This window comes from Magnolia sinica, chromosome 3 (genome assembly GCF_029962835.1).
Source record: "Magnolia sinica isolate HGM2019 chromosome 3, MsV1, whole genome shotgun sequence".
NCBI classification, from domain to species: Eukaryota; Viridiplantae; Streptophyta; class Magnoliopsida; order Magnoliales; family Magnoliaceae; genus Magnolia; species Magnolia sinica.
In genome coordinates this window covers 86,915,756-86,943,049 of record NC_080575.1, presented here as the reverse complement: position 1 = coordinate 86,943,049, position 27,294 = coordinate 86,915,756, and the positions used below count along the sequence as shown (strand labels likewise).

Genomic DNA, 27,294 nt, shown 5'->3' with positions numbered 1-27,294 from the left:
CAAAAACAGACCTTTAATTAGGGGTATCAAAGGGCCGGGCTCGGGCCTACAAAATCAGAAGTTTGAATAGACCCGGCCCGAAATAGTTCGAAATCTGGGCCTATATCTACCCAGCCCAGCCCGTTGACAGCCGTACCTTTAATCATTACAACTTTGCATCACGCCCACCCATGCGGGAGCGGAGTATGTGCGACCCCGGCCTCACACGATAAGGTGCGACCCTGACATGGTGTCTAAGGAAGGAAGTTACTGTGCTCAAGATCACCATGGGGCCCACCTTGATGTAGATGTCGTATATCCTTGCCGTCCATCTTTTTTGCCAGGTTATTTTAGGGCAGGCAAAAAATGAAGCAGATATAAATCTCAGGCGCACCACACTACAGGAAACAGTGCTGATTGAACGCCCACCATAAAAAAAAATAAAAATTTCTAAGGGCCCACCGTAATGTTTATTTGCCATCCAACATGTTGACAAGATCACACAGATCTGGTGAAGGATTAAAAAACAAATATCAGATTGATCCAAAACTTGTGGCCCATAATAAGTTTCTAATGGTAAATTACAATTGTTTCTTGTAGTATGGTCCACCTGAGACTTGCATCTGCTTCATTTTTGGGCTCATGCCCTAAAATGATCTGGCAAAACAGATGGACAGTGGGGATGTACTACACATCCATCAAGGTGGGCCCCATTGTCAGGGTTGCACTGTGTTGGGTGAGGCCAGGCCACACCTAATCCGCTCCCCATCCATGCTGCGGTTCGCTGGATGACCGGTTGGATCTCAGTCACGTCTGCCAGGTGTTTTTTTTTTTTTTTTGGTTAGCCGGTTAGTACACCCACTGTGATCACACTACACTGTTAGCCACCCCCACTAGGGAATCGATGCCAAGACCTCGCGTTGAGACGAGGTATCTTTTGTTTAATATTATACAAAATTATAATATTTTTGTAAAATATGTAACCTGAAAAATCAAAATGATCTATACTAAGGATAGGCTGAAACATGTCTGAGACGCTGTCCTTAAAGCGTTATTTGCCCCTACTTAAAAGATTGAGTATGCTGATAAACTTAGACCACTGCACTTGTCTGCTTTTATTGATCTTCAGCAGTTACTGCTTCAGATGAACGTTCTAGACCACACTTCTAGTCTAATTCTCAAGCAATGGTTCAGACGAACCTTGCTATACTACTGGAATTACTACTGCATATGAGAAGAGTGGCTTAAGCTTAGTTCGTATGGGTCTGCTGGAGTGGGTTGAGAGATGAATTGGAAACCCATCCAGACCCTCTTTTTATAGGCTATGGTGGCTGGGGGTTATGGTCCAGGGAATTAAATCTCATGACCGTTTTCTAGCTGTTGGAGAAAACTAGTTATTTTATGGCCGTTTTCTAACTGTTGTGCATGACCATTAATCTGCTGCATGCTGACTGTTGTGAGACAGCAGCTAGCCGGCACACATCTCGCTCCGGTTCGCTCAAGGTCGCGAAGGAGCGACAAGTGCAAAGTACGCCACTAGCACCTCTACAGCCACACTGCCTCACATGCCTACGCCCTCGCACCGAGTTCGAGTCCGAGCCCGAGCCAGCACGAGCGGGTGTTCCAGTGCGAAAGTTTCATTCTCCTTTGTACCATGTGGGTAAGTATTATAATACTCCACCACTCTCATATAAAGTACTTTTTCTTCTTCTCTTTTTCCAATGTGGGACTATTCCCAAAATACCCACAAAATGGTATTTTTCCAAACAACTTTTTATATATTATATATTATTTTTTATTATTAAAATATATTTTATTAAAATCAATATTTTTTGCAACAATCCCCCACTTGATTTTTTTAAAATATATTTTTCTCGATTAAACATTTCTGCGAGAATAATCAGCTTATATGCATAAAGAAATATATCTTTTGATTTTAATATTTCTTTAGTGTAAGTATCTCAAAACTCTGTCGAAATGACTGGTAGCCGCAGCGTTGAACCAGTTATTCTTAGATAACAGAGTCGGAGAAACCACACACATATTCGCTATGTGTTTGTTAGAGTTCTCATAATCTTGTTTAGCAAATTTAATGGTCATATGCTTATCATAATTCATGAACGATCCCGAGAGAAAACTCTTAACTCTCATGAAAGACGGCACCATCTCTACGTTCATATAGGTGAAATCATTCTAGTGTCTTCGTTACTATAAGACACTTGTCCTATAGATTGGATTTCATTAAGAGTTCTAAGACTTAACCTTCTTTCGTAACGCTCAGCACTTATTTATTATGGATGAGGTTTTATAATTTAGTGCTGAAAAACTTTCCACATATCAGTGACTTGTTCTTACCCATTAAACCCAAAATTAGAGATTTTTTGACTTTAGGTTGGGTTACCATCACTGGTGAAACTTTGGTTGAAGAGTTTCAACCCCATCCCTCTAGATGTAGCCTTTACTACCTCTCTCTGTAGAGGTTTAGTGAAAGGATCTACCAGGTTATTGCTGAATTTCACATAGGAAATAGCAATGATTCCATCTCAAATCAATTGTCTGACGTATTCATGTCGAAGATTGATATGCCTAGACTTACCATTATATGTGCCGCTATAGGCTCTATGTAATGACCCGAAAAATTTCGTGCAAAGACCCGATTACTACCTCAAATTCCTTAGAAGTTTGATGTGGGTTATTTAGCGCTAACCTTGATTGCTTGTGAAATTAGCATCAATCATTTTAAATTTGATCTGCAGGACTCAAAACCTGTAGAATCGTTAGCGCTATGTTGCCCTAAAATCTAGGATTCAACGCTATATCCAGTTGCTCTCGAGAGTATTTGGAAACTTTGTATCGGACTTGGACCGCGCGTCGAAAGTCCGATAGCGATGATCTTAGACAATTATGATCACCTGGTTGGGCTTGACTATCACCTTAAAAATCAAGTTCAGATGATGTCCTGGGTCGATTTGCTTGAGTCCGGAGTAAAGAGTGTGAGAAAGCTGAGAAATTAAATATAAATTTGTAAAATCTGAGTCGTGTTGCTTGCGCGCCGATTCTAAGCTTTCTGACCGTTGGATTCTGACCCAATTTCACCATCAGGTCAGGGAAGATGGCCCAGGCATGTCATAGTGCTTTTAGACCTGATCGAGTTTCGGTGACCGTTGAATTGAGATTGGTCCGCCATGGCTGATCTGTAAATCCGATCGGTATGAAAACTCAGACTGACCTACATCCATGGTCAGTGAGCTTAAGTCCGACCACACGTGGATAAAGGACCACCGGAAGTGCTCCGTTGGATCGAAATAGACCCGATTTGGTTATAACCTAAGTATACCTTGGCCCTGGGGCTATTTTCATCAATGTTAGGCCTATATAAAGACCTTAAAACCCTCACTCTCTATTCCATACGAATTTTCTAACCCTAGCTAAGAAAGAGAGGAAAAGAGAGAGAAGTTGGTGAATCATCTTGAGATTCTTCCTTATTGCTCTGCATCCCTAAACCGTCACTGCTGAATCGTTATTCCGGCGATTCTAAGTTCATTCTTAGGTAAGTCAATCAAACCCTAACCTGTTTTAGAGCTTAGAATAGTCTATGTGTTGATGTAGCTCATTTCTATTCATGCATTAGGTTATCTAGTCGCCGTTGACGAAGACTTATCGTCTGAATCAGATCTGTGCGTATTTTCTGGTTTAAGGTGCGGACTATATTCGTATAGGTTATGGTTTTCAAGGCTTTCAATGTCAGATAATAGTTTATGATTGTTGTAGGTGCAATTTCACATGCCAAATGCGATGTTTATATTGTGTTCCTGATATATATGAGATAGATTGAGATTTGTGTATTCCTTGTGTATGTAGAAAGTATCGTATACGTATGGAATGCGAACATGTGTTTGCTATGATTAATTGTCATGTATTTGTGTTAGTTATATGTGTGTCAACTCCTTGGCGAAAGGAATTGTCCAAATGTGTGTTATCACCAACATACGTCATGTATGTTAGAATATGTAGTCTAAGTGTTTGTGGAAATGTCTGAATGATCTAATGTGTAATATATTATTCTGTTTACGGACGTTGAGAAGAGATTCTCAACTCTCCTATTGGTGTGTATGATTTCCTACATGTAATTTACATTCTTTGTTGTTTAACTTCAAGTACTACTTATGTGTAAATCCACGTTAAGTTGATATTCATCAAATGTTTCCATATTGTATGATTAGAATTGTTGTTCCATTACTGTTTTAAATTGTTGATATGAATATCTGTTATAATTGAATGTGTTTGGGACTATGAAATAGTCCAGGAAATCGGTAACAAACCATAAGTTCGTGGCCGAGGTTGTTTTCGCCACATAGGACGTGTTTGACGAACCCGAGTCGTATTAAGGTTGTCGGCTGTGGTTTGGCCACACGGAGTGTTTGCACACTCTATGTCATTCAACTCAACGTGTGCTCATGCTAGTCGAGTTCGTCAAGTAACCCGATTGTCCCGATGGATGTACATCATGTATGGACGCTATTGTTTGAATCTAGAGTATCAAACTTACCAATGCAATCCCGTTAACCATTGTACATTGATCCGCTAAGACTCATGAGCCGGGCATGGTGGTATGGGACACCGTGGTCGAGCTGTTGGCCTACGCTGGGGTGATGAGCCTCCCCATAGTGACCAATGAACACACCAGACTCGTGAGCCGATTATGGTGGTATGAGACACTATATTCGCGCTGTCGGCCTACATGGATTGGTGACGAGCCCTTTGTAGTGACCTCGAGCATACCTTGATACTGCATTAAGGCGACGAGTCTTAGGGTAGTAACTAAGGTATGATAGGCATGCATTGATTGGTGACGAGCCCTTTGCAGCGACCTAGAACCATATGATCGTATGAGATTCCATAGGACTGACGACCCTAGAATGGATCACTGTATGGGAGTTGATATGAGGAAGGTACCTTAGCTTCCCAATCTTGCTGTATGAAAAGGACTAATAACAACTTGGTAATCATGTTCATGCACCGCATTGCATGTGCGTTGGAGTCGTTGGCACTGCGGGAGGTTGTCATGCATACCGTAAGATGAAGACGCTGAGGGAGTGCAGGCGAGGGCATGCATCATTTCTACATACATCCTTGCATTAACAAGAGTAATTAGAACATGTTTGATTGTATTGCCTTATCATTACTGCTTGATTGATTTGATATCATGTTAACTTTTACTGTATAGTTCCACTGAGTTGATCACTCACTCCCACATTCTGGGACGGTGTTTCAATACCAACCAGACTCTGTCTTAGATGCAGATGATGACGCGATCCCTGAGGCAGAGCAGGAATATGAGGATGATGAGGACGCGTTTTCTTTTATGCAGTTCTCAGGCGGGTTCATGTGAGCCGTGTCCTGATCTACGAGGATTCTGGGTTTTCTTTTGTAATGGATAATTTCATTTTGATACTTATATTTTGGTAGCAACACTTGTAATTATGACCTAGCAGAGTATACATATTACAGGGACTTGCACATGTATATATATATTTCTTTAAGTCTTCCGCTTGCGTCTTTCACTTATCCCTGGATTATGTTTACAGTTTGGCTTAATCGATTCCATGTTTTATGCACTCATACAGACAATATACATCCGTCATTAAATATGTTACATAAGTGATGTTTTGAAACTCGGGAGCTGAAATATGCTCGACCCCCGAATTTCAGGGCGTTACACTCTAGCTAATGTGGCTTCACTATCATAATGTAGTGACACAGCCGATATAAGCTTTACATAAAAAGAGATTTCTAATAGAAGATCCCTTAGCTACTCAGACTCTTTGCCTGTTGCAGTCAGGGCTATAAATTTATATATCATGGTTGAGTGCGTTATGCAAGTCTGTTTCTTGAATCCCCAAGATACAGCTGCACCTCCTTGGGTGAATACCCACCCTGTAGTAGACTTGTTGTCCCTTACACTCGATATCCAGCTCGCATCGGTATATCCTTCCAATACGGCATGAAACTCTGAATAAAATAGTCATAAGTCTTTGGTTGCTTTTAAATAACCAATGACTCTACTAATTGCATTCCAGTGTTCAGTACTGGGGTTACTAGTAAACCTACTAAGTTTACTCACAGCATATGCGATATCGGGTCTAGTGCATTGCATAGTATACATAAGACTCCCTATAACACTCGCATATTCTAATTGTGCAACTGTTCTTCCAATATTTTCTTTTAGCTTGATACTTGAATCAAATGAGGTTTTTGCTTCCTTTATATTTAAATGGTTAAACTTATTTAGTATCTTCTCAATATAATGAGATTGACACAAAGTATAACCCCCACCATGGTTTTTAACTTTGATACCTAAGATGGTATCAACTTGTCCAAGATCTTTCATTTTGAATACGGAAGATAGAAACCCCTTTGTTTCTGTCACACCTTCCATTTCATTACTTATTATTAACATGTTATCAACATACAGACAAATAATAACGATATAACTACCATCTACCTTATAATATATGCATTTGTCAGCTACATTATGCATGAAACCACGAGATATTATTTTTGAATCAAACTTCTCATGCCATTGTTTTGGTGCTTGTTTTAATCCATACAGAGATTTGACTAATCTATATACTTTGTTTTCATTTCCTAGTAGAACGAATCCTTCAAGTTGTTCCATGTATACCTCCTCATTGAGGTCACCATTCAGGAATGCAGTCTTTATATCCATTTGGTGGATGTGAAGATGATGTATGGAAGTTAACGCAAATAATATCCTAATGAATGTTATTCTAGCTACAAGAGAGTATGTGTCAAAGTAATCTATCTCCTCTTTTTGTCTAAAACCCTTAGCTACTAGTCGAGCTTTGAAGGTTTGGATAGTCTCATCAGTGTGATATTTCTTCCTAAATACCCACTTACAACCTATGGGTCTAGAACTTGGAGGTAAGTTTACTAGTTCCTATGTTTAATTTGACAGTATGGATTTCATTTCATCGTTTATAGTTTCTTTCCAGAAAACTGAGTCTCTAGAGGATACAACCTCTTTATATGTTTTAGGATCATCTTCTATAGTCATCACATAAGTATTTTTCTTATAACATTTTCTCTCTCCTTCTACAATATGGAAAACGGCGCATTGTGAGTCTATGTAGTCATCTTCTAGACTCTTCTCTATTCTTGTCCTTTGACTCCTATGAGTTTCAACAGGAACTTCCACTATCTGTGGAGCTGTGCTATCTGATTTTCTATTAGGAGTTTAGATTTCATTATCCTTTGACTCCAAGGATAGTGAGTTCTCAAAAAACTCAACGTCTCTTGATTCTATTATTGTATTAGACTCTATGTCTAGAAGTCTATAAGCTTTACTATTTTGTGCATACCCTACGAAAGTGCACTTAATAGCTCTTGGTCCTAACTTAGTTCTTTTTGGATCAGGAGTTCTGCAATATGCAAGACACTCCCACACTTTTAGATATCCTAGGTTAGGTTTTCTACCTCTCCATGTTTCATATAGAGATATTTTATATTTTTTAGACGAAATTCTATTTAGTATATTGGACGCTGCAAGCAGTGCCTCACCCAATAGACTTAGTGGCAACTTTGCTCTTATCAGCGTTGAGTTGACCATTTCTACTAATGTTCTATTCTTCCTTTCAGCTATTCCGTTTTGTTGAGGTGTGTATGGTGCTATACATTGATGTATCAGTCCATTTTCTTCATAGAAGTTATCGAATTCATTTGAGAAGTATTCTCCTCCTCTATTACTACAGAGAATTTTTATCTTCTTATTTAGTTGATTCTCTACTTTTGCTTTATATATTTTAAACATGTTCAATGCTTCATCTTTGTTCTTTAACAAATAAACATACACATATCTAGAGCAATCATCTATAAAGGTTATGAAGTACCGTTTACCTCCACGAGGAAGAATGCTGTTTAACTCACAGATATCACTGTGCACAAGATCCAATACTTGAGACGATCTTTCAACACTTGGAAAAAGTTTCTTCGTCATTTTGGATCGTATGCACACTTCACATTTATCGGTTTCATTATCTGTGTATGAGATTAAACCATTCTTAGCCATGAACTTTAAGGTACAATACCCTATATGGGCTAGTCTATCATGCCACAGTCCAGCGGATTCAATCATATACGCAGAAGTGCTACTTTCATTCAGAGAAAACCAAGCATATCTCTATTAGTGTTCTTTACTGCATGTACCTTGGACAAGGTATTCCCGTTATCATTTTAATGCCTGGTTTACCCAGAATATCCCCAGAAACTAAGTTTTGCCTCATGTCTGGGACATGCAGTACATTAGTCAGAATCACTTTCTTCCCAGAGGTGAATATCAGTTCGACAGTTTCTTTGCCGGCGACCTTCGATCAGACTTCATTACCCATTTGGACTTCTTGACAATCGGTCAATTCCTCATAGGTTTTGAAGGTTGATTTATCGTAGCACACATGAACTGTAGCGGCAGTATCATACCACCAACCTGGAACTTTGCGTTGGATGGTATTCACCTCAGTGATCATAGCCACAATATCGCATTCTTCTACTGCACTTGCCTCTTTTTTAGATTTGCGATATCGGCATACTCGAGCATAGTGCCCGATTTTTCCACAGACATGGCATGGGCCTTGGAACTTTCCGTTCTTCTTTTGGGCGTTTTTCTTGAATTTCCCTTTATTGGGTTTCAGGGAATCGTCCTTCTCGGGATTCTTGTTATTAGTGTTCTCTACTGCATGTACCTTGGACGAGGCATTCCCATTATCATGCTTTCTGTCGCAGTTACGAAATTCTTCCTCAATTCTAAGGTGTTTCTGGATTTGTTCTAGTGTGTAGTTTTCGGTTTTATGCAGCAACTTCTTTCTATAGTCTTTCCACATCAGTGGCAATTTAGTGATTATAGCCTCGACTTGGAATGATTCGAGAAGATCAATCTTTATCGCTTTGATTTTGTTTACTATTAACTGCAATTCTTGGATTTGGGGCAGCATCGGTTTATTATCTACCATGCTGAAGTCAAAATACCTGGCGATGAGAAACTTGTTGGTACCTTCTTCTTCAGCCTTATATTTGAACTCCAGAGCGGCCCAGATCTCATTTGCTGATGACGTTTATTGGTACAGATCGTACAGTCGGTCGGAGAGAGCGTTCAGAATGTGTCCTCGACACAAGCGTCTTCGGCTCGTTTGGTGCGGGCAGCACCTGTTCAGGTATGTCTGTGCCAGATGCTTCAGGTAGCACTTGCAAATTTGGATCTAATATGTAGTAGATCTTTAGCGCCGTCAGAAGAAATTTCAGTTTGTCTTGTCATCTCATAAATTTGGTTCTATCAAACCGATCAAGACATATCAAGTCCTGATTCATCAACTTGATGGATGAAACACTGTCGGCTTCCATTACAAAATAACGCTTTAAGATTGTTATATATTATACAGAATTATAATATTTCTGTAAAATATAGAACCTGAAAAATCAAAATGATTTATACTAAAGACAGGCTGAAGCATATCTGAGACGCTGTCCTTAAAGCGTTATTTGCCTCCGCTCAAAAGATTGAGTATGCTGATAGGTTACAGGCAAACTACTTCTAGGATACGAGAAGCCTGATGTGGGTCTGCGTTCAGCAAACACGAAGGCCCACTAATGGAACTCTATTACACCGTTTGGCAGAAATACATAAAAAGAAAAAAAAATCTCAGAATAAGAAAGAAGAGAAAAAGAATATTTGGAACTTAGACCACTGCACTGGTCTGTTTTTATTGATCTTCAGCAGCTACTGGTTCAGATGAACGTTCTAGACCACACTTCTGGTCTAATTCTCAAGCAATGGTTCAAACGAACCTTGCTATACTACTGGAATTACTACTGTATATGAGAAGAGTAGCTTAGGCTTAGTTCGTATGGGTCTGCTAGAGTGGGTTGAGAGATGATTTGGAAACCTATCCAGGCCCTCCTTTTATAGGCTATGGTGGCTGGGGGTTATGGTCCAGGGAATTAAATCCCATTACCGTTTTCTAGCTGTTGGAGAAAACTAGCCATTTTCTAACTGTTGTGCATGACCATTAATCTGTTGCATGCTGACTGTTGTGAGACAGCAGCTAGCCGTTTTCTAGCTGTTGGGCTAACCATGCAGTAGTTTCTGCATAACTCATGCAATCAAGTCCATAGCTGTTACACATTGGTGCAACAACTATATTTCCAGCCTCTATATATTCAGAGAGACTCTCATTTAGTCCTCTAGATTTTTGTCCAGCCAACCATCTGCCTTAGCCACTTAGTCGCACCGCGACTCGCTCCGGTTCGCTCAAGGTCGCGAAGGAGCAACCCTCTACGACACGATGCGGACGTGCAAAGTGCAAAGAGCGCCACTAGCGCCTCTACAACCACACTGCCTCACATGCCCATACCCACACCCTCGCACCGAGACCGAGTCCGAGCCCGTGCCCGAGCTCGAGCGCGCGCGTGCGGGTGTTCCAGTGCAAGTTTCATTCTCCTTTGTACCATGTGGGTAAGTATTATAATACTCCACCACTCTCATATAAAGTACTTTTTCTTCTTCTCTTTTTCTAATGTGGGACTATTCCTAAAATACCCACAAAACGGTGTTTTTCCAAACAACTTTTTATATATTATATATTATTTTTTATTATTAAAATAATTTTATTAAAATCAATATTTTTTGCAACAATCCCTCACTTGATTTTTTTTAAAATATATTTTTCTCGATTAAACATTTCTGCTAGAATAATCAGCTTATATGCATAAAGAAATATATCTTTCGATTTTAATATTTCTTTAGTGTAAGTATCTCAAAATTCTGTCGAAATGACTGGTAGCCGCAGCATTGAACCAGTTATTCCTAGATAACAGAGTCGGAGAAACCACACACATATTCGCTATGTGCTTGTTAGAGTTCCCATAATCTTGCTCAGCACATTTAATGGCCATGTGTTTATCTTAATTCGTGAACAATCCCGAGAGAAAACTCCTAACTCTCGTGAGAGACGACACCATTTCTACGTTCATGTAGGTGAAATCATTCAAGTGTCTTCGTTACTATAAGACACTTGTCCTACAGACTGGATTTCATTAAGAGTTCTAAGACTCAACCATCTTTCGTAACGCTCAACACTTATGTATTATGGATGAAGTTTTATAATTTAATGCTGAAAAACTTTCCACATATCAGTGACTTATTCTTACCCATTAAACCCAAAATTAGAGATTTTCTAACTTTAGGTTGGGTTACCATCACTGGTGGAGCTTTAGTTGAAGAGTTTCAACCCCATCCCTCTAAATGTAGCCTTTACTACCTCTCTCTGTAGAGGTTTAGTGAAAGAATCTGCTAGGTTATTGCTGAATTTCACATAGAAAATAGTAATGATTCCATCTCAAATCAATTGTCTGACATAATCATGTTGAAGACTGATATGTCTAGACTTACCATTATATGTGACGCTATAGGATCTAGCTAATGTGACTTCACTATCACAATGTAGTGACACAGCCGATATAGGCTTTACACAGAAAGGGATTTCTAATAGAAGATCCCTTAGCTATTCAACCTCTTTGCCTGTTGCAGCCAGGGCTATAAATTCAGATTCTATGGTTGAGTGCATTATGCAAATCTATTTCTTTGATCCCCAAGATACAGCTGCACCTCCTAAGGTGAATATCCATCCTGTAGAAGACTTGTTGTCCCCTGCACTCGATATCCAGCTCGCATCGGTATATCCTTCTAATACGGCAGGAAACTCTGAATAAAATAGTCCTAAGTTTTGCTCCGGTTCGCTCAATGTCGCGAAGGAGCGACCCTCTGCTACACGATGCGGACCTGCGAAGTGCAAAGTGCGCCGCTAGCGCCTCTACAGCCACACTGCCTCACATGCCCACACCCTCACACTAAGCCCGTGACCGAGTCCGAGTCCGAGCCCGAGTGCGCGGGTGTTCCAGTGCGCAAGTTCCATTCTCCTTTGTACCATGTGAATAACTATTATAATACTCCACCACTCTCATATAATGTACTTTTTCTTCTTCTCTTTTTCAATGTGGGCTATTCCCAAAATACCCACAAAACGGTGTTTTTCCAAACAACTTTTTATATATTATATATTATTTTTTATTATTAAAATATATGTTATTAAAATCAATATTTTTTGCAAAATCTTTCACTCAAGTCTACCACTTGAGCTATGGATATGGGTGTTCGTCTGACAGGTGTTGTTTCCACACGGATGGTATGTGAATGAATCAATATTTAGATGCCTTCATGGTTTGCTTTTCTTTTAGAGTAATTATACAATGCTCTAGTCAAAAGGTTGCTCAGTTTGCAGAAGTGGGGCCCATGGTCCTGAGATCCAAAACGTTGATACGACGGGGCTTGCCATGGATAGCCCACGCACAATGGATACCCAGATTTCAAGACCCCAGAAGTATAAGACTCCCATCTGGAGAATTTTGGTGCATGGACCAATCTACGGGGTTGCCCAAAATATCAACGGTTTGGATCACCGAATAATATAACCCAATTGTGCAAACTGAAAACGAGAACACATCTTTTTTGAATTTCTTTTGCATACTCCCGTATCTCCACCACTCTATTCAAAACTTTTGTTTGGGGGGAGGGTGGGTGTTGAGATTATACAAACTCCACAATGAATAGCCATTCACGGTGGGCCCCACTACATAAACAGTCTGGATCACAGAAAGTGGGACCCAACAAAAAGTTCCACACGAATCCAAAAAACAATTTGGAAGTTTTTTTTTTTTTTTGAATTTTCTTTCTGCGACGACGTCAGGTTGCACCAAATATCATAATTTGGTCAGTTAGATGCAAATTTCATGACATTTCATGAAATTTGGCACAACCGAACACTGTTTAAAATTGCAATTCAAATGAATTGTAGCAGTCACCGTTTGCTTGTTTCTGTTTTCTGAAGCTGAACTATAGCATTAAAGCTGAACTCCTTGCCGGGCTCAAACGCTGCTTCCAGCTCCTCATAGCTCTCCTCAATTTTCAGATCCTTGGTGACTTCCAATCCTTCCTACAAGATCGGAAAAAAATGAGGAAAAAAACTGTTTAGGCCAGCAGTTAAAGAAGAAATTCATGAGAAAAGGATGCATGCTCACGTTCATATGCCATTGTTCATAGCATTTCATGTGAGATAATTACACAATCTGAGGGCTGACTGTCTCCGTTTTAAAATAGGGAATGCAAACGTTTTCACCACAATGTTGGACCCACTGTGATATGTTAATGACATTCACTCTGAGCATAGTTTATATGCCATGCATTGTCGACCATGTGCCAAAAATAGGCCAATCAAGGACTCAGGTGGGCCACACCAATGGAACAGTTGGGGTTGGATGCTCACCCTTTGATTCTATAAAGGACCAACCATGTTGTGTATTATGCCATCCAATCCATTAACATGAAACATACACCCCGGATGATGGCAGACCTAAAAAACCAAGCTATTCCAACACTTGGGTGGGGTCCAACAAGAATCAAGGGCGGGCATCCACTTTCAACTGTTCTACTCATGTGGCCCACCTAAGTCATGGATTGGTCTGACTTTTGGGCCCATGATCAAATGAGGGAAGGCATGCATGATTGTCAGAGTGGATGTCATCAAGAGATCAAGGTGGGGCCTACAACAACCGTTTGCACCACATTGCGATGAAACATTTGCACTTTAATTTCGTTTTCATATTTCTTCCTATGTTTGAAAGGTAGTCTATGGGGCTGCAGCCACCAAGATTGGGGTCCCAGGACTTCCCCATCATTCTAGCATCCACCCTCCATGATCGAACCGTTCAGCATGTAGAGCCCACCATTAAGTGCTGGTAGTTTGACGGTCTGACTGATTGAATGAATCCCACCTTGGTTTGCGAAAAGATGTTTAAACTAGAAAGGTCATTGGTTCACACATTCTACAAACACATTTCTCTCAATAGGACAGGCAAGATCATCCTATCACTACAGTTTTTCTTCTCTTTCTTTTCTGATGAATCTGACTGGTAGTGATCCCAAGGGTGGGCCCCATGCATGACGATGGGCCCAAGTGATGACTACAATCACAAGCTGCCACCGGCAATTGTTCTAGTACCTCACTAAATTAGATGTTATCAGTTTGTTCTCTGCGGTCAAAGGATATGAAGAAAATAGCATGGTGTTTTCATGACATCCATCCCAGATGTTTATAGGATTAGCTTAACCTACAAATCCATGTCTGGGGTCCATCATGATGTTTTCATGACATCCAATCCCTCCATCTATGCACCCTAATGTTTCTTTTAGTGCCCAGAAATCAGGCTGATCCAAAACTAAGTTTGGCCCCACCATAGGGACACAGTTGGGATGGTGACGGCCACCGCTAAAAGCCTTCTAGAATGTATGGTGGGCCCACCATGTTTTTTATATGACATCTAATCCATTCAGAAGCATCATCCAACCAGGAGCAATGGACACCCAACATATCAGGCCATTCCAAAACTCAGGTGGGCATGTGACTTGAGAGGTCATCGGCCTGAGTTTTGGAAGCCAAAGAGAATAGGAGAAGGTGAACATGATGAATGGATTGGATGTCATTAGAACATCATGGTCGGCTTCACATGTTGATTTGTAGGTTAAGCTTAGCCTACAGACATTTGCAATGGATCCGGCCTCTACAAGAAGGAGGCTACTACAAGCATCTCATACCAATCACAAGTAAATTACAACAATATCACTCACATTTGCCACACATTCGGCCACGGTAGAGTTGATTATTTTCTTGATTGCTTCCTTGTTAACTTTTGATGGTCCAAGGATGTGTAAGAGAACATCTTTGGGAATCTGCAGAACATATTGACAAAAAACATAAAACAATAGTCAGTTCTAGCTTCTAGCATTCATAAATTCGAGAATTCTAACAGCAATTTCATGTAACCGGAGTATTTCTTGAGATGATTTTCTTGACATGGTAAAACCTTTTTACCTAAAATACATAAAAACCAAGAAATACAAAATAGAAAACTTCAAATGTTTTATGCTCTTATCCATGAGAGATGCTCCAGTGCTCTCAAAGCACTATAAGTTACAGAGCTCCTACCAGCACTGGGACACAAACAGTCCAATCGATTGATCTGGACTGTCCATTAGGTCCAACACCCATTTATGGGAAACTGTCCAAAGAATTAAACCAATCTAATGATCTTAACCATTTGATCAATGGTCTCTAACAAAGATGGCCAAGATCATTTGTATAAAAATAGGTCTAACCAACAATTCGATTAATCTATTTGATAGTTCCCATCATGGATTGCTTATGATTCTACTTATGATTCTAAACAACCATTTCTATTAGGCAATCCTAACCATCCCATCCATGGGTTGGAAAAAGGATCACTACAAAAAGAAGGCCGGAGCTAGGATGGATGTGATTATCGGAGCAATCTTATTTTTGCATGGTAGCCTTGAAATGTGCTCTAAACTTAAGGACTATTTAGATCGATTTATTGGACGGTCCAAGTTACCCAACACAACTAGGAGCACTATAACTTAAAAGTACTCTGAGAGCGTTGGAGCATCCCCTTGTCCATCTAACAAGGAGAACCAAGTCAGACAATCATGCTATGATTCCAGGGTTTGAAGAAATGAACGTTCATTTATGGGAAAAGATGAATGAATACAACTAGAGATGGTATCCTTCAAAGAAAAAATAAAATTAAAATAAAACAAGAGATGGCACGGGGAAGAAGAAAATCACAAACAGGACAAACTCAATTGAAGAACTGATAACCATATCACAAACGATCCCTTTGGAACTGAACTGATAACTTCATCAACATAGCTGGGGAAAAATTCTGCCCCATAATTAGCCTCTAGGTGATGGAAATAGTACAAGTGTTCTGACAAAAAGTTTAATATTCCAATCATGATAACAAGATTCAAGGTGATACACCATTCTAACTCAACAATTCACATACAACCAATGTTTCAAAACCTGGACTGGACCAGTTTGAACTAGAACTGATGGCCTTTCTGACTGGTTACCATATGACCCTTTACTTTTAAAATTATTATTTTTTTCAGAATCCCAGGTCTTGCAGTATTTCTGGTCCAACCATTGAACTGTTCAACCCAAAAGGTCTAAACCCAAACCATCTGCCTTCATTTATTTATTTATTTATTTTTTGAAAGATTTTAAAATAATCTTTTGAAAGATAACCCACCAATTATTTTTATTTTTATTTTTCCTTCTTAGTATACATATATTTTTTATCTATTTACTTGTGACCATTATTTGAAGTATGCTCGATATTACCGAAATATCCCCAATGTTATCCCTACCTCCAGCTCAGCGATACTGATAAGACGGGTAGCGATATCGATATCATCGATATTCTCAGAAATTCTAAGTATTGACGATGCATCACCAATGTATCACTATCGCCAATGTATTGCCAATATTTTTTATTGTGTAAATTTCAGGTGTTGCTTGTATCATTACTATATTGGTGATATTTTGATAATATCTCCAATGTAGCGATATCGCCAAAAATCTGTTTATTAAAAAACTTTCTATTTCAATTTTTTTTATGGGCGCATGTTTATATGCGGTGTTTAAATTGTCGACGATAATATCAATCGTATCGCAATATTATCGTTATCGCAACATGGGCGATATGAAGACCACAATCTTTCATTTCCTTTCCAGTCATCGACGATTTCTCAACGAAATATTGTGTTGTTGATATTGTGAATTATCGATAGATATTTGGATGGATAGATGGGATGAAAGGGATGGTCGGATTGGTTTCCTACAACAACATATGCTTTTAGGCCCCCACTAAATGGAAACTTATTATCTATGCATTCTTTTTGCAATTTTTTTAATTCCTAAATATGCAAATATGTGTATTTTAGCATCTCCTGAAGTTTCACTGAAAAGATCCACCATTTTCCCCATGTTTCCCCGCATTTCCGGTTATCAATGATATTATCGGCGATATTGATATTGTTTCCATATCCCCGACTGACGAAACTTGTAGCGATACCGATACTTCGAATTGTGACATCATGGATCAACAATGAGATAGGTTTAAATTGGACTAATGACAAAAACATGTTGGCCTATGGTCAAAACATTGCATATAAGGAATCAACCTTCATTGGAATTAAATGGATGAAAAAAAGAATCCATCTCTCAATCCTTCAACCACAACTGTGGTGGGTGTTAGATTTTTGGATCCAAAACAACAGAAACTCAACACAATCTGAAGATCCAGTCAATTCGTTCCTCCAAGGAACCCTATTTGTGATAATATCAAAGTTCCTACAATCAAAACTAAAAGGAGTAGATTAGATCTTACCTTAATGCAATCGAATTGTGTAGATGATTTCCAATGTTGATTGCCTGATGTCGATCCTTTGACAAATATGTCTGTCCCTAATCCATCTCAAATGGGAGAGGTGAGAAAACTGCCATCTACTCCCTTGGTAGGGGGCGGGGGGAGACACACATTGTCCACTAAGTGGAACCACATATTTGCACGTGTGATGGAGATGAGAAACAAGGATGGAAGAAAGATATGAAAACCTCTCTCTCTCTCTCTCTGTGTGTGTGTCCAAGTGAGCCCAAAAGGGAGGGAGAACGTCTAAGGCTTCCTCTAGCTTCTGGACTCTCTTTTGAGATAATATCTATATATAAGGAGGGACTAGGGTTTCAAAGGTGTACACATGTATGGTACACCACCAACTTACAAACTTCTTCGTACCCTACTGCGAGAGAAGTCAATTAAACAACCTCATCCATGCATATATTCATGATCTAATCCTTCCATTGTTTAGACCATCCACTATAGATCAAGATCTCACGATGATAAAAAAGTGGACCATCATATTTGGGCCATCAGTTATCATTAAGTGTGATCAACATAATTTTAATAATTAAAACAAAACTTTAATGGTTGAAAACATTTGTAAAGCTAATTAAAACCTTTAAAGCATTAGAACTGGTGGAAAAACCACTTGATAAGTCCCTCATATAATCAGATCTTAGCCATAAACAAATTCTTAGGTAAACTTAGTGGATCCCATATTGACTTGGGTAAGAATCAATAAATCCTGATGGACGTACCTATCACACTTTAAATGGCATCTAGAAAATCTTGTAAAGTAAGTTAAAGCCGCCGAGCCAATATCATAACCCTTGCACGTCCTTAGGTCTAACGATTGATCATCTTTCATGTAGCATTACGTCCTTAATCACATAGAACATATTTCAGGCAATGGGTCTCCAGACTATTGACTTGAACTCAATCCTCCAATGCAAGTGTTCAAAGGTCCAATACTAGGATCTTATGTCCATGGCACACTTACACTCTTGCGTAGGGTAAGGGCGAAGGCATAACTAACACTAAGTTGCCTCCAGATGGTAAAGGCCGATCATCTTAACCCAAGTTAGTCCCCTCACACAAGATGATTGTACATCCTCATAGGATGATGCCCACAAATGTAAACTAAGCATCCGTGATAGTCATGGCACGTCAGGGTACTGAGATCCATGGGCCACAATTCTCCCTTATCAATGACCACTGTGTCCAATCTCAAGTTTCCAAGGACTACAAAAGAATCTCTCCTCACATAACTAGTATCATAATAAGTTTAAGGCAACACCAAATATCAACGAAGGCACATCACATTGTCAAAAAAGTACTCATGGTCATTAAGATCAATGGCTGGGATCGGCCTATCACATCCACGGATCCAGTGGATTGGGGTGTGCATTGGCTTTCCAAGGCACAACTCCAACAGTGGGATCAGCTGGTATAAGAGAATCACAATAACAAAATCATTAAAACCTTGTTTCAAAAACACTATTTAAATGCACCAATATAGGCCTTCCCTACTACGCCCATCAATATTCAACCGAACCAGACTAGGAAGATTTCAAAGACGGGGTTATGACCTCATAACAACTAACTAGGTTTGATAATTGTAATGCCTGTTTTAAAGCTGAAAATTAAAAATAGAAAACAGAGAGGGTCAAACCCAAGTGAAAGCAATGGCCTTTTTACCAGGGGATGGTGTTAAATTCCATGGTGTAACACCTATATTTAAAGATGCCTTGTGTAAATAACAACTATTTTTCAATTTTATTAGAACTATTACCAAGAAAGTAAAAGCTGTATTTTCATAATAATAGTCATTATTCAACAAGAACTTTTAGTTACATAACACAATGAGTGAGTCAAGTTTAAAATCAGTGTATCGGGCATGGTATTAAAAACAGTTATGTAACAGCCATAAATGGTAACGGTGGGACCCGTTAACTGTTTTGAAAAAATGGCCCATAATGGGCTTGTAATGGCCATAATGGGCCCATAACGGTCGATATGGGCCCATAATGGGCCTGTAATGGTCCTATATGGGGCCGGTACATTTTCTTCCTTTCAAAAACTTTGACTGTTATAAGGCTGTCACGCTCATTATGGTCCGTATTGCAATGGCCACAAGGCTGGCTGTCATGGCCACTGTTACCATTATTGAATACCTTTGGATTGGGTATCATCTCGTTCACCATCAATATGGTCCCGCATTGCCTTGTATCAGGCTGTTTTGGTCCAACACTGTTACAACCATATCCTTCCAACAAAGTGGTCAAACTCTACCTTCAACATGAATTCTGCTGCATTCCTCTTTTAAGTACATACTATGTGAATAAGATTTCCAAATGTCTCGCTCAAGATTACAACTACGGGACCACTAGACCAGCTCACTTGTACGCTTAGTAGATAAATCTGTACCTAAGTTGCCCCTGTCACATTAGAAACTCGCTCCCATCCTACTAAATCTCATCTTTTCCCACCACCAACTACCACTAGAATGATACCATGAAACCCACTTCTAACACCACAAATTTTGCATGGTTTGTTGATCTTTTTGGTCTATGGAATCTAGTCCTTTCAGCCAATGTTAAAATTCAATTATTTTTCATTAAAAATCAACAAATTAGTTGTATTTTATTACATACAAGTAACAGCAAAAATTTTATTACTATCTTCAGAATAATCACTTCCTAATAAATGTTAAAGATTGTGCCCCTCTTCCCCGTGTTCTGGAAAAAAAAAAATATATGGAGCCAATGTATTTCAATATTTCGGCTTCTATCCTGCTTATCATCCAGCTTCAACCAATTCAGCTAACATTGTCAGAGAGAAATTAAGAAAACACAACAACTAATTTCTAATGCTTGTTAGCAGAAAAATTAATTCCATATTTCAAACTATGTAATGACATGAAAAGTTTATATAGGGATTTGGAGTGACAAAAATTAATATCAAGATATGTTAACTACTAACAATAAGATGACGTGAGGGAACTTACATCGGGAGTTTTTCCTGAGTGGTCCAAGTCCATTGTAGTAACAACCATGTCAATCCAATGGAACAAATGTCAAAGTTTCAGATTGCTTCTCAATCAAATAAATGAGTAAAAAAACCAATAAAGTAGTTAACATATAATACAGGACATGAAATTCAAATATGATGTGCAAGATTTTCAGGCTTTAGGTCACACTAGTTCAGAAACAATTACACAAAATTCCACATCCCATATAAAAATTCAAGCGTTTAATCAAGGGGAATCTTATGCGGATCCAGACCTTCACACGTTAGGGCCGGATCAATCAAAATTATAAACCAAACAAGAATCAAAGGAGGGTAAATTCATTGACACATGCACAGAAATAATTCCCCAATCCAAGGGGTTCACAGATTTCAATTCGGGGAACCCTAAGTTTGAAGAAAGGGCATGAAATTGGAAATTTGAGTAATTTAAGGTTAGGGTTAGGGATTTGGGATGAAAGAGAGGTGAAAGAGATGAGAGAGACGAACCAGAAAAGTACCGCAAGTGTGGACAGCAGCAATGGCCCAGACGCACGTGCGTGTGATCCCAGCCGCACGTGTGTGGAGTTCACTTTTCAGAAAAAGGCCACCTTGGCCTTGGTCGGCCAGGGATGGACTCCAAAACCCCCAAATCTCAACTCGATCCGATGCACGGTTTGTATGTGGTGCTCCGCCGAAGTTTCAGCCCTCCTGTAGGGTCAGATTCTGAAAATTTGTTGTAGATGGGGAAACGCCTGCAAATATTGATGGATTTGCAGATGGAATGCTTGTAGGAGAAGAGAAATATGGATGGAAGAAGGTGGGGACGAATTGGGATAGGTGTCGCTTCGCACCATGGTAGTCAGCCCTTCGAGGAAGGGAGGGTTTCGCACCCAATTGAATCTCCACAACTCCGAAATTTAGAGCAGCAGAAAAACGCAGCAATTTTATTAATCTTTCGGAAAAAAGACTACAAGGGGTGCCTATTTATAATAAAACCCTATGCCCCAAAACTCGCGCCATGTGCGCAACCTATGTTTTGGAGATGAAGTAATAAAAAATAACGACTAATCAAAACAATCTAAACCGTCCATGATATTCCTAATAACAATAATAAGCAAAACCCAAAATACTAGATTAATTAGAATAGTGGGCCACGATCATGAGAACCTATGGTGGGATTCACACGATTATCGGGTCCACTCCAATGAATCAAAATGCAGTCCTCTAACTAGGAGGCCCTCCCTGAACGTCGTCATCGATCCATATCATGGTGGGGCCCTCCTCCTCCTTGCGTGCGTAGGGGGTGTGCGTGTGCGCATGATGTCCCCATCAACATATTTTCAAAAAGATATATATCATGAGAAATTTCATTTTGAACTGGGTTATTTCTAAAATGAACACCTTAAGGTGGCATTGAACCAATAAACAAGGTTACATAGTGCATCTATGGAAGAGACAAGGGTATTTGGGTTATTTACAATGGTTGGTTATCCCAAAGAAGCTGTTGGCACTGTAAAACTAACACCAAAATATGGCATCATTAAAACTCATTTCAGTTCTGTATAAAAGCAAGTACCAACAAATATGTCTGTGTATATAATGAAAAGGTAAATGGTGTACATAATCATGTGTTGCAGAGCTCAAGCCCTATTGGAACCTGAGTACCAACTCGTAAAAATATAGTGCTAAACCATATCTCGAAGTTTGAAAATTAAAATCGATCACGAAATCAGTATTGAGATTGAGTTCAACGGAACCAAATCACTTGAAAGCACAGTAACTCAACCTGTGATAAGAAACCGTGAAGGAAAAAAAAGAAAAGAAAAAGAAAAAGAAAATGGAAAATAAGAACAAGGAAAGTAATAAAAGAAAGAGGGTAGTAGAGAAAAAATGAGGGGAGAAGAGTGATAAAAAGGTAGGTTACAAAAAAGGTTAGAGAGAGCTACAAATGAGACATAAAAGCTAAAGAACAAAGGTGATTTTGAGTCCATATCGTCCTTTTCTCCCTTCTCATGGATTGTATGTGCTGCATTGAGGACTATTACATTCAAATAAACATATATATCAAATTACCATGAAAATAAATCTAATGAATTTGGAACATACCTCCCTTTACTCTTCGAAAGCCAGGAATTGGTTGGGCAGCATCAACTAGCTTGGAGAACACTTTATCAAAAATAACCTGTGTCTTGTCACCAGATACATTGATCCTCATCTGCGTGTCATTGTCAAGCACATTAAATCTATTCAACGATTTAGAGATCAAACTAAAAGACCATACAAATAGCGAAACTCTTTACCTTTATCCTTCCATCCTCAGAGGCGGAGATACTTTTAGAAACTTCGGATTTAGGAGATGAAGAAACATCAACATCTTCCAAACCTGAATTGGTAACAGGGGTAAGAGAATAACACTCCAACAATATGATAGGCTAAAATAAATGGCACAGATTTCAGGATATAGTGAAAACATCTGAATGGAATATGCAGAGCAAAATTTGAAGTTCTTTACCTGGAGATATGGCAAAAACTTGAGCAAAAGGTTTGAGGTTAGCCCTGCAAGTTGAATTTGAAAGTATAAAATCAAACGATGCATGCATTAAAGCAGCTCTCAATAAGAAAATATTGCATGACCTTAGAAAGTGAGTTGGAAATAATCTTCCATAACAACAAGAATTTGGGAAGATATGTGATAAATACACAGCCAATCAATGCAAGAAGCCTTTCTCCATACAAAATCAAGTCCACTAATGTCCAGCAATTCAGACACTAGGAATGAAACAAGAACAGATAGAAACCTTTATCATCTTAAATGGCATGAGCCATAGAAAACTTCCATTAAAATGTCACCCAAAGTTTCCCAAGTTCTAATTTTCGGTATGCATCCAAATTATCTTCAATGCAACATTCGACATTTTCTTAATGCATGTATGAGGAATTCATCTAAAGGTTAAATATCACTAGAATGCACTAAAAGACTAAAATAGCACATGCATGTAGAGGAAAATTGACATGGTATTAGAACTAAGGACGTCCTAGGTTTAAATCAGCAATTGGAGGCTTCATTAAGCTCTTGAACACTTGACTGAATCAACACAACCCAAATAAAGGCTTACTCTGAAATGAATAAAAGGAGTAGCTCTTTATTTATTTATTTTTCAACCATAAAAAGTCAACCAAGAACTCAAATATTTAATGATGCAGGACAATTAACCACTTGCTCTAAAAGCTCGAACTGTTAGAGTATGGCGAATTAATTCCTTTATCTCGTAGCCCAGGCCCCACATCTCATGGGTTAGGACCTCGGCTGAACCCCCCTCATGGGCCTCAAATCACATGGGTACTGCCTCACACGGGCCGCTCACCGTGAGTGTGTCCCCACATCCCACAGGCTACCCCACTTGAGCCCGGTGTGAAATGCGTATTAATCACTCTCGGTGAGGAGTCTTGAACACGAGACCTCCCTCGTGGGCCCCGCCCACCTCGAGTGTGCCCTTGCATCCCACAGGCGACCCCACTCGAGCCTGGTGTGAGAATGCCCCTGCATTAATCACCCCCGGTGAGGAGTCTCGAACACGAGACTTCCCGCTCTGATACTAATTTGATGCAGGACAATTAACCACTTGCTCTAAAAGCTCGAACTGTTTGAGTATGGCGAATTAATCCATTTATTTCATAGCCCAGGCCCCACATCTCATGGGTTAGGACCTCGGCCGAACCCCCCTCATGGGCCCCAGATCACATGGGTACCGCCTCACATGGGCCGCCCACCCCGAGTGTGTCCCCACATCCCACAGGCTACCTCACTCGAGCCCGGTGTGAAATGCGCATTAATCACCCCCGGTGAGGAGTCTCGAACACGAGACCTCCCCTGTGGGCCCCACTCACCTCGAGTGTGCCCCTGCATCCCACAGGTAACCTCACTCGAGCCCAGTGTGAAAATGCCCCTGCATTATTTAACCATGTACTCTAAAATCTCAGCTGAGTACCAGAAAAATATTGACTTAGTACTCAAACGATCAATGCAGTGCTCAAATGCATACTCCATGGGAAAAAAAATGATTGAGTATGACTAACCACCCAACATTTGAGCCTTGCACTTGGGCCCTCATCAAAGCCGAGTTGATTTTTCGAGTAATCCCCAGCTTAAATTTATACTATACAATGGATTATGGTATGCCTAATAAACAAAAATAGGATGAAAAAAAAAAATCCATAGATTGCCACTAATAAACATAACAATTGTTCTTCCAAAAATCAGATAAAGCAACCACAGAACTGAAAGTGTCCAAATGGAATTGAAAACAACATTCTTGCTTTCATGTATAGGATTGTGACACATTTAAGGAATCAATTTGAGTCTCACCTTGCCGAAATCCCCCGAGCATCATTTCTCATTTGAAGTGAGGAACATGTTCTGCCGGAATATGGAATTCTAGTGTAGAAGTATACTGTTGGCTTGTGATTTAGTATCTAAGAAAAAAATCACAATCCATCTTAGTCAGGCAATAGACACGAAAATATGTAGATTACAGAATCATGGGTGGAGAATGAAAAAAAAAACTGATAAGAGTGATAACCATTAGACCGTAGCCTATATTATTCACACTCGATTAACTCTATCAGATAATGTGGACTGAAACAAACAGATTCAAGAAGTGTTCCAAGTTCTCATGAAGCCATGCTTGGAAACCATGGGTTCCATACCAAGCAGTAGAAAAGGAAACAGTTTGCCTTTGATGTGTTGTTTGGATGGTAAAGAGAAGGGTGTATTCCCCAAGCAATCATTACACTTTTTCATAATTTGGATTGTTGGCACAAGAAACTAGGGGCCTGTTTGGATACCACCAAATAAGTTATTTTTTCTAATTACGGCAGTAGATAAGTAACTTATTTGAGAAAAGTAAGTTTGGTTTATGATCAATTATAAGTAACCTTTTTATTTATTGAAAGTTACTTAATCACTTTAGTTTAATAAGTAGAAATCAAGATAAGCTACTTGAGGCATAAGTAACCTATCTTAAGTAATTTCCGATCCAAACATCCCCTAGGTGAGTTTGTGAGAGCAATATGAGATTTTCACTTGCTACCTAAAAAAGAACTCAAAATTGGAATCCACGTTTGAATAGTTCTCATGGAAAGAAACTAGCTGATAATCATTGTTGTTTCCCTTCTCTTGCCTTGGATTCTATGTATCCAAACATGCTCTAAAGGGAAAAGCCCATGCCAAACACATTGAAAAAATTAACACAGTGTGTGTATCAGCTTAATCTGCCAAAACTAACATTTTAAAGAAGTTTGACATACATGGATTGAAACAAACTGCGCCTGATGAAAAAAGTTAAAACGTGTTTGCTAATTTCATACGCGTGGGGAATGCTGCCCATCCACAAGCAGGCCCATGTGCTAGTATGGACATGTGTGTGAGATCTAAGCCTTCCATTTTGTTGGAAATAATGGTTACATCATCTGCCTTAAAAATCAGGCAGTTGCATTTCTCAAGTGGGCTTCAATGTGCAAAATAAATTAACAGTTAAACAAAATTTCCTAGCTGTACATTTGTTTTGCATGTTGTGGCCCTCTCGAGAGGTATGAAATTGCCTGATTTTTAGGCCAGAAGATTTAAATAGCATAGCCTACCTGATGGAAATATCTGCTTTGCATATGTGTTCTATATTGGCACGTGCCTATGTGTGGGTGTGCAAGGATATAATGCACATGTGAAATTAACATGCCTCAACGTACGTACCTACATACATACAATGATCTAGTGCAAATGACCTGTGGACCCCACCATAATGTGTTGATAACATCCACTCCGACCACCACGCACCACCTCCCATGCTTGGCCATAGGCCCCAAAATCATGCCAATCCATGACTCAGGTTGCCCACACAATAGGGAAATAGCCCTAGAGAGGGCTCGACCTCCCCCCTCCCAATTGTTCCTACACAAGTGGCCCACCTGGGTCATGGATTCACCTGTTTTTTTTGGGCCGGACCCATCACAATGATAATCTTGTGTAAAAAATCAGCCACACCCACTCATCAAGTGAATCACACTTTTATTTCGTTATTTATCAGCAGCTATAGATTATTTTCCATGGCGTGGCCCGCCTGATGAGTAGATGGCTGATTTTTCACAAGGCGATCCTCATGGTGGGACAACCTATTGGCCGGGGTGGATGTTGCATGCACATTACAGGTTGGAAGTAATCCACCCGGTGGATGGTAACTTTTCGTACAACTGGTAGGACGTGCGCGCGTGTGTGTGTGTCAACCAATTAAAAAACATATTCTCACATATAGAGGAAAAAAAATCAGGAGCACTGGATAATGAACCATATACAGAAAAGACCACAAGCTTGGTAAAAACACATTTAAATCTAGATGTTGGAAATGTAGCCTCACTATGGACGGGTCAAAGCCCGAAATTTGCACTAATTGTTCAACCCTAAGCATGATATTCTGCCTGTTAAATCATGAAAATGATAATCACGTAGGAATGAATGAGCCCTCTTTCTTTATGATACAAGATGAATTAACCCCAGATCGCAATTTCAGGAAATTCTACTGAAAAGGAATTCCAAAAGCACAATTTATTTATTTTCCCCTATCCTGGAACGGCCATGAGCCCATCGCGGCCAAACCACCCCTCCCAAGTTCCACTCTAAAGAAAAAACCGAGTCGAAAAAGAAAAGGAAAAGAAAACATGAAAAGAATTGGAAAGAAAAAGAAAAGATAATGTTTTGGGAGAGCGGTTTTACCTGAGAATTCAAACCCAAGAAGAGGGATTTAACGGCTATATCCATTTGTTTCGTCAGAATAGAGAGGGGTGAGGGAAGAGGGCTTTTATAGTTTTCTTATCAGCTTTCCAAAAGTACCCATGTAAGAAATGAATAGATGCAGCTGCTGTATGGTAAGG

The 27,294-nt window shown here is 39.5% G+C and overlaps 1 protein-coding gene across 2 annotated transcripts; it reads right to left on the bottom strand.

The window, feature by feature from the left end:
- LOC131240138 (uncharacterized) lies at nt 1–27,294 on the bottom strand. Of its 2 annotated transcripts, XR_009168633.1 has the most exons (9): nt 27,137–27,294; nt 24,737–24,843; nt 22,883–22,926; nt 22,671–22,753; nt 22,477–22,585; nt 20,369–20,382; nt 14,732–14,833; nt 12,810–13,040; nt 1–111 (listed from the first exon to the last, which is right to left on the bottom strand). XR_009168633.1 is itself a non-coding variant. In XM_058238209.1 (8 exons), the coding sequence occupies exons 1-8, from the start codon at nt 27,179–27,181 to the stop codon at nt 12,906–12,908; spliced, it is 639 nt and encodes a 212-aa protein (XP_058094192.1). In that variant the 5' UTR covers nt 27,182–27,294; the 3' UTR covers nt 12,679–12,905. The 2 variants fall into 2 exon arrangements, 1 of the variants encoding a protein (XP_058094192.1); XM_058238209.1 differs by lacking the exon at nt 1–111 and having other exon boundaries at nt 12,679–13,040.